Source organism: Talpa occidentalis, unplaced genomic scaffold (assembly GCF_014898055.3).
Source record: "Talpa occidentalis isolate TD23 unplaced genomic scaffold, MPIMG_talOcc4v2.1 talOcc4.16, whole genome shotgun sequence".
Classification (NCBI taxonomy): Eukaryota; Metazoa; Chordata; class Mammalia; order Eulipotyphla; family Talpidae; genus Talpa; species Talpa occidentalis.
Window position 1 is genome coordinate 11,060,839 of NW_023601653.1, and position 11,790 is coordinate 11,072,628.

Below are 11,790 nucleotides of genomic sequence, written 5' to 3' on the forward strand. Positions count from 1 at the left end.
GTTTGAGGAGATCATTAGGGAATGTTAAAACTGGAGCAGTTCAGAGGGCATTTAATGGTTCTCAAACTGTGTTCCTTAGAGCCCTAGGAGCTTCCACAAAGGTCCATAGAAACTTTATTGGGGGAAAAGGCAAAGGAAGATGTCCAGCTGGGCCTCGGACTGCTTCAACTATTTTACATCAGAGTATTCAGCTTACACACCAAAAATTGAGTCATCTTTTTCCGGAAAACCACAAATCTAGCTCAGTTGTTTGGTGAGGAAACTGAGGCTCAATCAGGAAGTGTTTACAAACACTCCCTTGGTAGATGTTCTGGGGAAGCAAACAGAGGCTTCACCTTTATGGCAATGCTGCCATAAATCAGAGGTCCTCGTTTTTCCCTGCTTCTAAGAGGAAGGGAGTGAGACAGCGTGGTTGTGAGTACATCTCAGCAAGCTGCACGTCAGGAATCAGCAGGCTGCTTTCCATTTGGTGGCTCCATCTCTGCTTTGTCACAATGGAGAACGAGGCTGGTAGAGAACTGGAAAATGGGGAGAGGAGTTGTTTGTTTCTCTTGCCAGAACATCCTGTCCCTCTTTTGTTATATACTGGAATGTCCATGAGCCCAGACCCAGATGTCCATCTGATAAACTGTAATGAAAGTAGACCAGACCAATCTTCAACTTCTGGGAACCATCCCCTGGGGCCATGACCACAATGTACAGGCAGGAATGTGGGTGTCAACTGTGCAAAGCTCAGCATTGCACCCAGGAAGGTTTTCCCTCAAGTTCTGTTCTCTACCAAACTTGAAAACTGCTGCTTCCTCATTTCATGCCCCAGATGCATTCTTGGCCAGAGGCTCCTGATCCTACTGGATATTGAGTTTTTAAAAAAAAATGCTTAAAATGACATTGGAGGTTGACATGGAATTGCCAACATTTTATTTGTTTCCTAATATCTATTCACATAAAAGTTATTGACTATCATAAAATTATTCAAGTACCAAAAATGTAGGAAAAACAAGAAAGTTCTTCCTGAGAGAGGACATGTGTCTGGTGAAATTTTGGTCTCTCAGTGGTGGATCAATTACGGCCTCACCCTGGCCCAGCTCTGGTGACATTCTAGGCTACAAACTCCTTGGTTTCTGGACCTTCTCAGTGTTGGACAGAAGGCAGCCATGCACCATCAGAAATACCTACCAACTACCTGGCATTTTAGTCTTACTCCGAGGGGAGGAAAGCAAGACAGCAGACGTTTTTGTTCTGCCTTGCTTCCCACTGACATTTATAATGAGACAGGAATAGGCCGTGCCAAAATCATACCCACTCACCACATTAAAAAAGAAGTGTGTTTTCCATTGATTTGAGACAACAGCTCTGTGGTCTGGGCTTTTTCCAACTTGATAGAACCAGAGCAAGGACAGCAAATGACCCAGGAATGGGTGAAACTCTGCCACTTGTGGCGAGAACCAGCTGGTGGGTGGACACATTATGAACCATATCAGGGAGGCTGAAAAATGGGATCGACTTTCGAACCCAGTAGTCTCATGTTAAAATGTTGTGTTAAAATGTCAAGAAGTTAGAAGACAGTAAAACACACCAACTTTGACTCTGATTTCTTCTTTGGCAAAATACGAACAAAAAAATAAATCATTCTTATCGATAAAGCTAACAGCTGTCCATCAAGAGAGCTGAAGGCTGCTGACCTTCTGCCAAGGTCAGTCATCTGGAGAGTGTGTCCTCATGTGCCAAATGCACGGCTTCTCAAGGCACAGCCACTTGGGTTTGAAAACGGGCTACATCGGCAGAGCCACTTAACCTCTCAGAGCCTCTGCTTCCTTAGTTTTCACTTGAGAGGTGGGGCTGCAAGCTCACCAGGTGTCTTCTAAGGCACCACTCTACAAAGAGTTTTTAGAGAAGACGGGATGAGGACAATTGCACAGAAAGGGTTTGGATCTTTGAGGTCTTGACCATGGCCCACGGTGTCCTCTCCATCCTTTGATATACCCGATCAAGACCCCCCACATGCTAAAGAACACAGCCCACCCCACCCCTCCAGTCTTTTGTCAATGAGCCATGAACAAACCATACACAGAGAGAAGCTTCTTTTTTTCTTCAATTTAATTGAAGTTACTTAGAAAAATAATCAGGTTTGAATGGCTTTTCCCGGAGGAAGGTTCATGAACATTTCACGCTTTCGTTGGCAATGTGGAATCCAGCTTTCTTTTACAGTAAAATACAGGGAGTTTCCTACAATAAGCCCTCTACTGCATACAAATATGTAAAAAAAAATCACACACCACAAAGATGTTAAATTATATGTCCATATGCCATATTGCGCATGCTCATAAGAACAGTACAGGCAGCCCGTTCTGTACCTGACAGAGTAGCAGACTGACATCCGCCTGTTAACAGCTAAGGGTCAAGCTGGTTGTATCAGATCCAGTTGTCTGTCCGTAAGGTCCATTTGGTTGTGATGGAAAAGTCTGGTTGTGAGAACGTGGGGGAGCAATGGGATCAGACCTGCTGACATAGGGGTGGGGCAGGAAGGGGTGCTGGCCATGGGGATTTCACAGAATGGGGAAGCTTAGATTGTGTGTGTATGTGTGTGTGGGGGGGGAGAGGACCCAACGGTGAGAGATGAGCTCTGAGCACCGCCCACCGGGCTGCTTGCCAGGCTGAAATGGGGTTTTCTGCCATCACTTCCTCAGTACTGGTCCAGACCCCACCTGTTAAAGGAGTGCTAGGGACTCCCTTTGTTATGGGAACCTTCTACCACCTTCCTTGTATTTGTCAATAGGACTACTGGTCAGGTTCCCACTGCCCATCACTCTCCTGTGGCATCCAGATGCTGAACAAGCAGGACAGTGAAGCTCACCTGGTGGGCAGGTAGGAAGGTCGCCTCTGAGACACTGCGCGCCAGCAGACTGCCCTTCTTCCCAGGCCAGCTGGGGAGGGCACAGAGGGGGGTCCAGAGAAGCTGCAGGAATTTGCGCTCTGTGACTAATACTTTTCCTACCACAGGGACTGGGGAAGCAGGAATGTCCTTGCGAATACTACCCTGACTATACCTGGTTTAAAAACAGCACCTCTGAAAAGTGGCTGGAGATGGAACATCTGCCTGTACTTTTCTCTGGTTACGCATGCACCAAAAAGCGTTTTCACTTTTCTTAAAAAACAAAACAAAACAAAAAAGACCCCACAGAGGAACTTTTTTTTTCCCCAGGCACATTTTCACACATGGATTTTTTTTTTTAAACCAAGGACACAGAATACTTTTCTGCAAAAGCAGTTGAATCAGTTTTTTTTCCCCTAACTTTTTATGCCATTAAAAATGTGAACACAAAAAAAGCATCCCTAGAAAGCGTCCCTCATGGCAGAGTCAGACTGATGTGCCGTCCCCTGAGGGACAATCTTTCTCATTTGAGAGAGAGTGAGAGAAGACAGAAGACAAAAGGCAATCTGCAGGCAGGGCTGGATGAGTTCACACCATTGGATCAAAGACAGATACAGAAATGCAAAACTTGGGGAATCTATGTGAATTTCCATTTAAAAACCAAAAAAGCTCCTAGTGAACAATTCCAAAGAGGGAATTGAAAAAGCGCTTGTAAGCTGTTGGGCTCACTTAGCTCCAGTGAGCAACCTTGAAGTCTTTAGGAAGAGACAGGTCACTCTGTGACCTTGGCTCCCTCCCTCCTTCCCTCCCTTCTGTCCACACCACCCAAGGGCGCTCCACTTTGCTTGGGAGAGCTGGAATCCTTGCCCATGGTCGTACCCAGGAATAGAACCATTGCACTTAAGTTCAAGTTGAACTCATTAGATAAAGTACCTCTGTGACTATAAACCAGATGGAGACTGTGACACTGTGGTGCTGTTTCATTTATTTATTTAATTTTGGGGTTTTTTGACTTTGGAGGGGGTTTGAGGAGGCAGGTTTTTTTTTTTTTTTTTTCAATGAAAATGACCTCAGTTGTGCTGAATCAACCTACCCAAAGTAGATCCTGTGGAACAAGCTCTGTGAGATGATTTGCAAAATAGAGTCCCCTGGTCATGTGTGTTCGGGTCATGCTACCACCTAGATGATACTCTTGGGGGTTCACAAGGCACAGCACATGATCAAGGCTCTGAAAAGTCCTGTAGAAAAGAAGCTGTCTTAATTTTGTTTCCCAAGGAGATCTAACCACAAAACTCATTTTTCATCACACCAATTTGATGTCCCCCTGGGAGAACCTGGGTTCTCCAGAATATAGATCAGAAAATGCTTGCTGACCTGTTTCATTAGCTCTATCTCTGAGGAAAATGTCCCCTGCCCAGAAAGAAGGTTCAGACTCCCAATTCCAGGGACAGCTGAGGTCTGTCATTCTACTTGGTAAAATACACAGCATAAATCTCTGTCCATCGAGGGCATACCTGCCTTGCCCTTCAAAGTGGAGAGAAATTGGAAGAAAGTATACAAATTTTATAAATAGCTTTGGCCACCTTCTCAAGTGCACACCTCACTCGCATTCAATAAAATAATTTCCTCAGTGAGATGTGGCAGCTGCTGCTCACTGAGCTGGCTGTGAGCTTTACAATACAATTTTAATAGTTTCTGTGAATAAATTACTCATTTTTTGTTTGTTTAGAATAGTCTTCACATCCCTTCGCTATATACTGCATTAAAAACAAAACAAAAAGCAAAACTTACACCCCGTCCCACCCCGCCCCCTATTATTAGAACTATTATTATTATATACAGTATCTGCTACCAAATCATTCACTAGTTGTAAGAGGAATGTGGCTCAAACTTCAACCAAGGTGTTGGAAATGAGAAGCATGGGCAGATGTCATGAGCGAGGAACAGGAATTGAATCTCCAGCCTTCCAAAGGAAAAGGGGCATGGACTAAGATCACAGAAGGCTGTCCTTGCTGCTCATGCATGGAGGTTGTGAAGGTGGCGCTAGTCTCCTAACCTTTGGAGGACTTGGGAGCGGGTATGCGTGTGCATTTGTGTACAAGCAGTCCACTCTGATCTTCGCGAGGGGTAGAAGTGCCAATCCACTGCAAATCCCTGAATATAGGAGTCCTGTCACTCTTTTACAGGTTTAAGAGTAGAAAAGAGCTGGAGACATGGGTGTGTGTGGGGCTGGAGATGACAGGAGGAGGCACTTGACGTGGCGTAAGTTCCCCTTCCCTCACCCAAGGCAGACATCACTAATCAATCACAGAACTCTTCCACACTGTCCCTGGCAAATTTGTTCTGGGGCTTAAAGATGGATACTTCCTATAAATTGGAGCAGGCCCATGATCGGAAACATTTTCATCACCTCTCAGGTTGGGCAATGAGCTTGGACTACTCACCAAGTGACCAGTTCCAATCATGTGGTTTTCCAATCTAGGCCATAGGCAAATATATATTTGCAGGGGCCATGGACTAACTACTCATGAATAGTTCAAGCCTCATGTTAAGTCCACAAATATCAGGGATTTGCTAACTTTCAAGCTGGGTAATCCATGTCCATGTAAAGCTTCTTGAGGGCTGAAACTATTGGTTCTGTCCACTGCTCTATCTGCAGGGTCTAGAATCAGGCCTTGCACATAGTAGTTGCTCAATAAATACTTGTAGCCTAGAAAGCAACAGCCACTTCACCTTAATCACAACTGGCACTGCCAGTTTAAAATTACTGTAGAAAAGCCTATTCTATGAGACTGCTAATTCTGGTGGGAAAAAAAAAAAGCTACCATCAGCTCTCTCCTTGGGTTAAAAAAAATCACATTTGTTTAGTTGAAGGGACATTAAGGGAAATCAGTCTGAATTTAGTCCCTTGCTAAGGTGCCTCTTTCTGTTTATTTCTAAGAAAATTGCAAGAATGGTGGCATCAGCACACATAGTGACTCTGAGCAGTCAGGAAGGAGAATGTTCACGCCCCCAGATGAGCTTTAGCAAGCACAGAAGGAAACAGATTTCTTCTGCAAAGACATGAGAATCTTGCTGCCACTCAAAGAAATCTATAGAGACCATGTTTAAATAACTATAAATAATATTCATTAGAATTTATGGAATGCACAGTCCATGGAATTCACCAGAACACAAGGAAACCTTTGAGACAGTGTTGCAGTACTCATGTCTAAAAGACAAGGACACGATCCTGTTCCCCTCGCAAAGACAGCTGTCCTTCCCTACTAGGATTTTAAATAATTCTCGCTATGCTGCTCGCAGCATCATCCCCAAAGAAATATTAATTTACAAAATAACCCAATATCCATATAATTCTTTTGACAAATAAAAATCTTAAATTAAAAAGCACGATTCTCTCCCTCTCCCCACCCCCTTATTCCAATTTCAGGTAGCTTGGCACTGAGTAATTGAACATTAAAAAATCGAGTTTGTAGACTTCGTACAGCTGCGTTTGGTGCTCGGAGCTGATGTTCTGGAAGAATTCTGTGGTCATTTCATCAGTAGTTCTCGTAGACTTGGCATAGGTGGGGAACTTCAGGTAGCTGCCCACGCCTGCCAGCTGCAGGACGTAATTAGAATCCTCCTCCAGCGTCTCATATTTGCCCACCAGGTCGTAATGGATGTGGCACGGGTGGCACAGGGAGTAGACGGTCTGCCAGTGTTCGTTGAAGGGCTCCTCGCGCTGGGTGTGCGGGTCGATGAGATAAGCCACGAACTCTTCGAACTTGACGTCGCCACCTTTGCGCAGCGCCTCCTGGGTGGCATTCTTGCGCTGGCGCTTGATGATCTTGGTGCCATACCGCTTGTGGAAGGACGTGTTGTACTTCTGGGTGAACTTGTTGCGGTAGGCGGACACCAGCCTCTCGAAGGGCTCGCGCACGAACAGGAACTTCATGTAGCTTTTCAAGCGGTGGTTGATCTCTGGGATGCTGTACTGGTTCAGGGTCTTGAGGTTGGCAGACACGTGCGCCTCGTTGGCCGGGATCTCCATGGGGTCGCTGTACTTACCGCGCCCGGTCAGGACCATCATGAGGCGCTTCCAGTTGGTGCACGCCACCTTGGGCACGTAGCAGTAGATGAGCTCGTGGTCCTCGTCCACCACCAGGTGCTTCAGGTCGTTGGGGGTCAGCACCCGCCGCTTGCGGCTCAGGGCGCTGTTGGCGCGGCACGTGTCTGTGACCTGGTCCCGCCGCATCTGGTGCAGGACGGCCGTGTTGGAGAGCTCCAGCTGCACAGGGGACACAAGGGGAACAAGAACTCAGCACTTGGAGGGGTTACTTGCCTGGGTCACATCCCCAACTCGTCGGCTAGTGCCAGCTTGCCCACAGGGACTTAACTTCCATTTCTTTTTTTTTTCCCTAAAGATTTATTATTTATACAAGAACTGGGGTATAGTCAGAGGTGTGGGAGGGTGAAAGAATTCACCAGAGACAGAGCGGGGAGCAGAACAGGCAGAAGGACCGAAGTACACTGCTGAGGGGAGCAGCAGGCGCGGCAGGAGAGGTCTGCCGTGCCATGTGGGTTTCTCCTTGACCGGCCAGGAATCGAGCCCGCGCTGCAGAGGCTGTGGACAGCTTCACAGTGCAGCGCTCAACCCGCTGAGCCACTGGGGAGGCCCTCGGCTTCCATTTCTAAGGCCCCATCTGCTGTCTCAACTCTTTTTTGTTTTTCGTTCCACCATCCTTCCTTTGTAGGATAATAATAACCATCAACTCTAGAAGTCATCCATCACCCTCTACACACCTGACATTTTACCTGAGCGTCATATGTCTTTTCTCCCTACAACCACCTCGGAATGTTAGTTGATTCATTTCACAGTATCAAGGACTGGCCACTGTGCCAGAAAGGGTGCCGGGCACTAGAGATGGAGTAATAAAAATGTATTGCTCTTGTGGCGCTTACAGACTAGATAGAAAGAGAGACTGGAGGCTCAGAGAGGTTACATCACTGACTTGAAATCACACAGCATTCAAACTCGAGTTTACTTGGCAACCAACTCTGCTCAATTTCCACTCACCCCAGGTTCCATCTTTTTTTTTTTTTTAAGATTTATTTGCTTATGCATACACGAGCTGGGGTACAGGCCAGAGATGCAGGGGGTGAGAAGAGCCACCAGAGACAGAGTGGGGAGCAGAACAGGCAGGCTGGCTGAAATACACTGCTGAGGGGAGCAGTGGGCGAGTCAGGAGAGGTCTGCTGTGCCATGTGGGTTGCTCCCTGGCCTGCCGGGGATCGAACTCATGCTGCAAAGGCTGCGGATTGCTTCATAGTGTGGTGTATAACCCCTTGCGCCACCAGCGAGGCCCCAGGTTCCATCTTTTTGATTGAAGTGGGAAGAAAGCAAGGAGGACACATATTTGATCAATTTTAAAGTGAGGGGGTCCCCATTCTCAACAACTGTTGCTTTTTGTTTCCTTGGGTACTGCCTGAGATTCCGCTGCTCTCCATCCAATAATTTTGAGCACATTGATAGACGTTATAAATGTGTAAGAGAAGATGCCATCATGTAAAGGAAAGGTTTATAGAGACTGATAAGGAAGGGGATGAGAACGGCGCCAAGTAGACAGAGGATGAGGCTTGAATCAGAAGATCTTGGGTACACCCTTACCTTTCTGAGCCTCAGCTCTCTCATTTGCAAAATGGGAGCAGTATCCCTACCCCCTACCCCAGCCCCCCACCAGGGTGTTGGCTTAATATTTAGACAATAAGCTCAAATCTGGTTCAGAATTTGGAAACTACAGTAGGTAGTTAATATGCATGCATGCCTTTCTGAAGGAAGAAAAAAGAAATCCCCCAAAAGGAGGCCAGGAATCTTAGAGCAAATCTCATCAGTGCTATAACTTTGTTGCAGACCAACCCTAGGTCATGAAATTCAATCAGTGTTTATTTTGAGCAGGCAAACTCTGACTTTTGCTTCCCTTAACTTCTTAGCAGCTGTACTCACCACCTCACAAACAGCATTCAAGCCGCTTACCAACCAAACCAAAACCAAACCACCCTACAGGAAACAGAAGGACTTGGAAGGAAAAAAGGGCCATTGATTTTGCCCATTTGAATTGTTATGGATGGTTTTGAAGGTAATAAATGATTACATGAGCAGAGAAACTAGGGGATTCCTCCCTATACCCTCCAGCTCTTTTCAGTTTGAGACAATTTTCTGCCACCCCCGCCCCCCAAATCTTCAGGGAGGCCACGTGTCAGTTACTACTGCATTCAGGACCGCGGCCGCAAAACCATGAAAAATGGAAATGATATCACAGTCTCCTTTTACGTCCAATTGCAGAGACAGAAAATCACTCAGTGGGGCTTTGGAATGTGACATTTAAGGTTCTTTCTCTTCCGTATCCTCCTCCTCCACGGCACTTTAGGAGGCAAATGGTGTACCTGCTGCAATGAGCCACGCACGATTTCCCTCCAAAGACCTGAGGGTCCTGTCAAGTGCAGATGCCTGTTCTCAGACCCGAGACATACCCAGGGCCCTTCTCCATGGGAGAAATTCACTAAGCCTTGAGTGTTGCCATTTTTAACAAAATATTTTTGTATGTGTTGTGTTTTTAGCTTATCTTGTTTACTCTTATTTTTACATCACTGTTCATTTTTAAACAATATTTGCTTCCCCTCCCCCCCAGATGTAGACCCTATAGTTTCCTTCCCCAATGCACCCGTGCACCATCACTTCAGTCCCCTGTGCTCCTCCCTCCCTCCCTCCGATCCCTCTCCCTCCTCCTCCCCTGCAGGATGTCTCTGATTTAAAATTGTCTGTTATGTTTCGTATTGTTATTTTTTTACACTGATGTCTTATTGGGTTCCCCTATATTCCTGCTCTAAGTGAAACCATCCGATATTTTTCTTTTTCCTCCTGGCTTATTTCACTGAGCATCATTCCTTCTAGCTCCATCCACGTTGCTGCGAATGGCATGAGTTTATCTTTTTTGATTGCTGAATAATATTCCATTGTGTATATATGCCACATCTTCTTGTTCTATTTTTGGGCATTTGGGTTGTTTCCAGGCTTTACCTATTATAAACAGAATGTTTATAATACAGGTGTTCTTTTGAATCAGTGTTTTCATGTCCTTTGTGTAGATCCCTAGGAGTGGAATTGCTGGGTCATATGGCAGCTCCATTTTTAGTAGACTGAGGAGCCTCCACACAGCTTTCCATAGCGGTTGGACCAGTCTGCACTCCCACCAGCAATATAGGAGAGTTTCTTTTTCACCACATCCTTGTCAACATTTTTTTTAAGATTTATTTATGCATACAAGAGCTGGGGTACAGGCCAGAGATGCAGGGGGTGAAAGGATTCACCAGAGACAGTGGGGAACAGAACATGCAGATTGACCAAAGTACACTGCTGAGGGGAGCAGTGGGCGAGTCAGGAGAGGTCTGCTGCGCCATGTGGGTTGCTCCCTGGCTTGTCAGGATTCGAACTCATGCTGCATTGGCTGCGGATTGCTTCATCGGTTGTGTGTTAACCCCTTGTGCCACCAGGGAGGTCCCTCAGTTTATTTCTTATGGAGAAATTGGGGGACTGGCTTTCTTCCATTGACCACTGTTATAATTCCCTACAGCCTGGTGTCTACAGAATGCTTCAGCATTTCTGGAACTGTCTCATTAAAAGGACCCACTGGCGCCACTCCAGAGCCTGACAGAAGGTTCCCTTGCAGCAGATCAGCCTGTACTTCAACTGCAGGTCAGTCCTTGGAGTGGGCTGGCTGTCCCAGGCATTAAGAATACGCCACGTTAATGGTTCTCAGTTTTGTTTTTTTAAGATTTATTTATTTATGCATACAAGAACTGGGGTACAGGCCAGAGGTTCAGGGGTTGAGAGTATTCCCCAGAGACAGAGTGGGGAACAGAACAGGCATATCTACTGAAACCCACTGCTGCTGATGGGATCAGTGGGCTAGACAGGAGAGGTCTGGGGGTCATGTGGGTTGCTCCCTGGCCGGCTGGGGATGGAACTCGTGCTGCAGAGGTGCGGACAGCATCACGGTGCTGTGCTTAACCCCTTGTGCCACCGGGGAGGCCCACAATTCTCCATCTTTAACATACATGGAAATCACCCAGAGGACTTGTTAGAAGATACCTTGCTGGCTTCCCCCTTGAGTTTCCAATTCAGCAGATCAGGAACAGGGTCTGAGAATGTACATTTCGAGCAAGTTCCCAGGTGTGTGAGCTTGTTAGGGCTGCCATTACAAAATACCTCCATCTGGGGTCACCTCTCTGTACACATTTGTCCCTGGTGTCTCTACCTCATTATAAGGTCCCTGTCATAATGGCTTAGGGCCTCACCAACCAGCTCACATTAATGCAATCACCTTTTTTTTTTTTAAAGAGGCATGTATTTTTATTTATTTGTTTGTTTTGTTTGTACATGCACTGGGTACAGTCAGAAGCGCGGGAGGGTGAGAGAATTCACCAGAGCCAGAGCGGGGAGCAGAGCAGGCAGAAGGACCGAAGTACACTGCTGAGGGGAGCAGCAGGCAGCAGGAAAGGTCTGCGGGCCCTGTGGGACCCTCCTCCAGAGGCCGGGGATCGAACCAGCGCCGCAGAGGCCGCGGGCAGCTTCGCAACCCAGCGCTCAACCGCTGCGCCACCGGGGAGGCCCAATGCAATCACCTCTTTTAAGGCCCTATCTCCAAATACCTTTACACTCCAAGGCACTGGGGGCTGGGGTTTCAACATATGAACTGAGTCAGACTTGACTCATCCATTAACCCTGTATATGCGGATAATCCTGCTGGCGTGGGGACTACACTGTGAGCCGCAGCATTTCGCGATGAGGAAATGACTATAACGGTTCTGCGTGTCTTTCAGCAACTCCTAGCCATCCACCACAGAACCCAGGTCTATCGTCTGCTGCCAGGAAATCC

The 11,790-nt window shown here is 46.7% G+C and overlaps 1 protein-coding gene across 2 annotated transcripts in view; it reads right to left on the reverse strand.

Annotated features, from left to right (window-relative positions):
• Positions 1–5,982: 5,982 nt before the first annotated feature.
• Positions 5,983–11,790, reverse strand: part of CHST11 (carbohydrate sulfotransferase 11) — a 224,537-nt gene continuing 218,729 nt past the window's right edge. For both annotated transcript variants that reach the window (XM_054696093.1, XM_054696092.1), the window contains exon 3: positions 5,983–7,142. In XM_054696093.1, the coding sequence (XP_054552068.1) occupies positions 6,288–7,142 (855 nt within the window). In that variant the 3' untranslated portion in view covers positions 5,983–6,287. The remainder of the gene's footprint in view (positions 7,143–11,790) is intronic.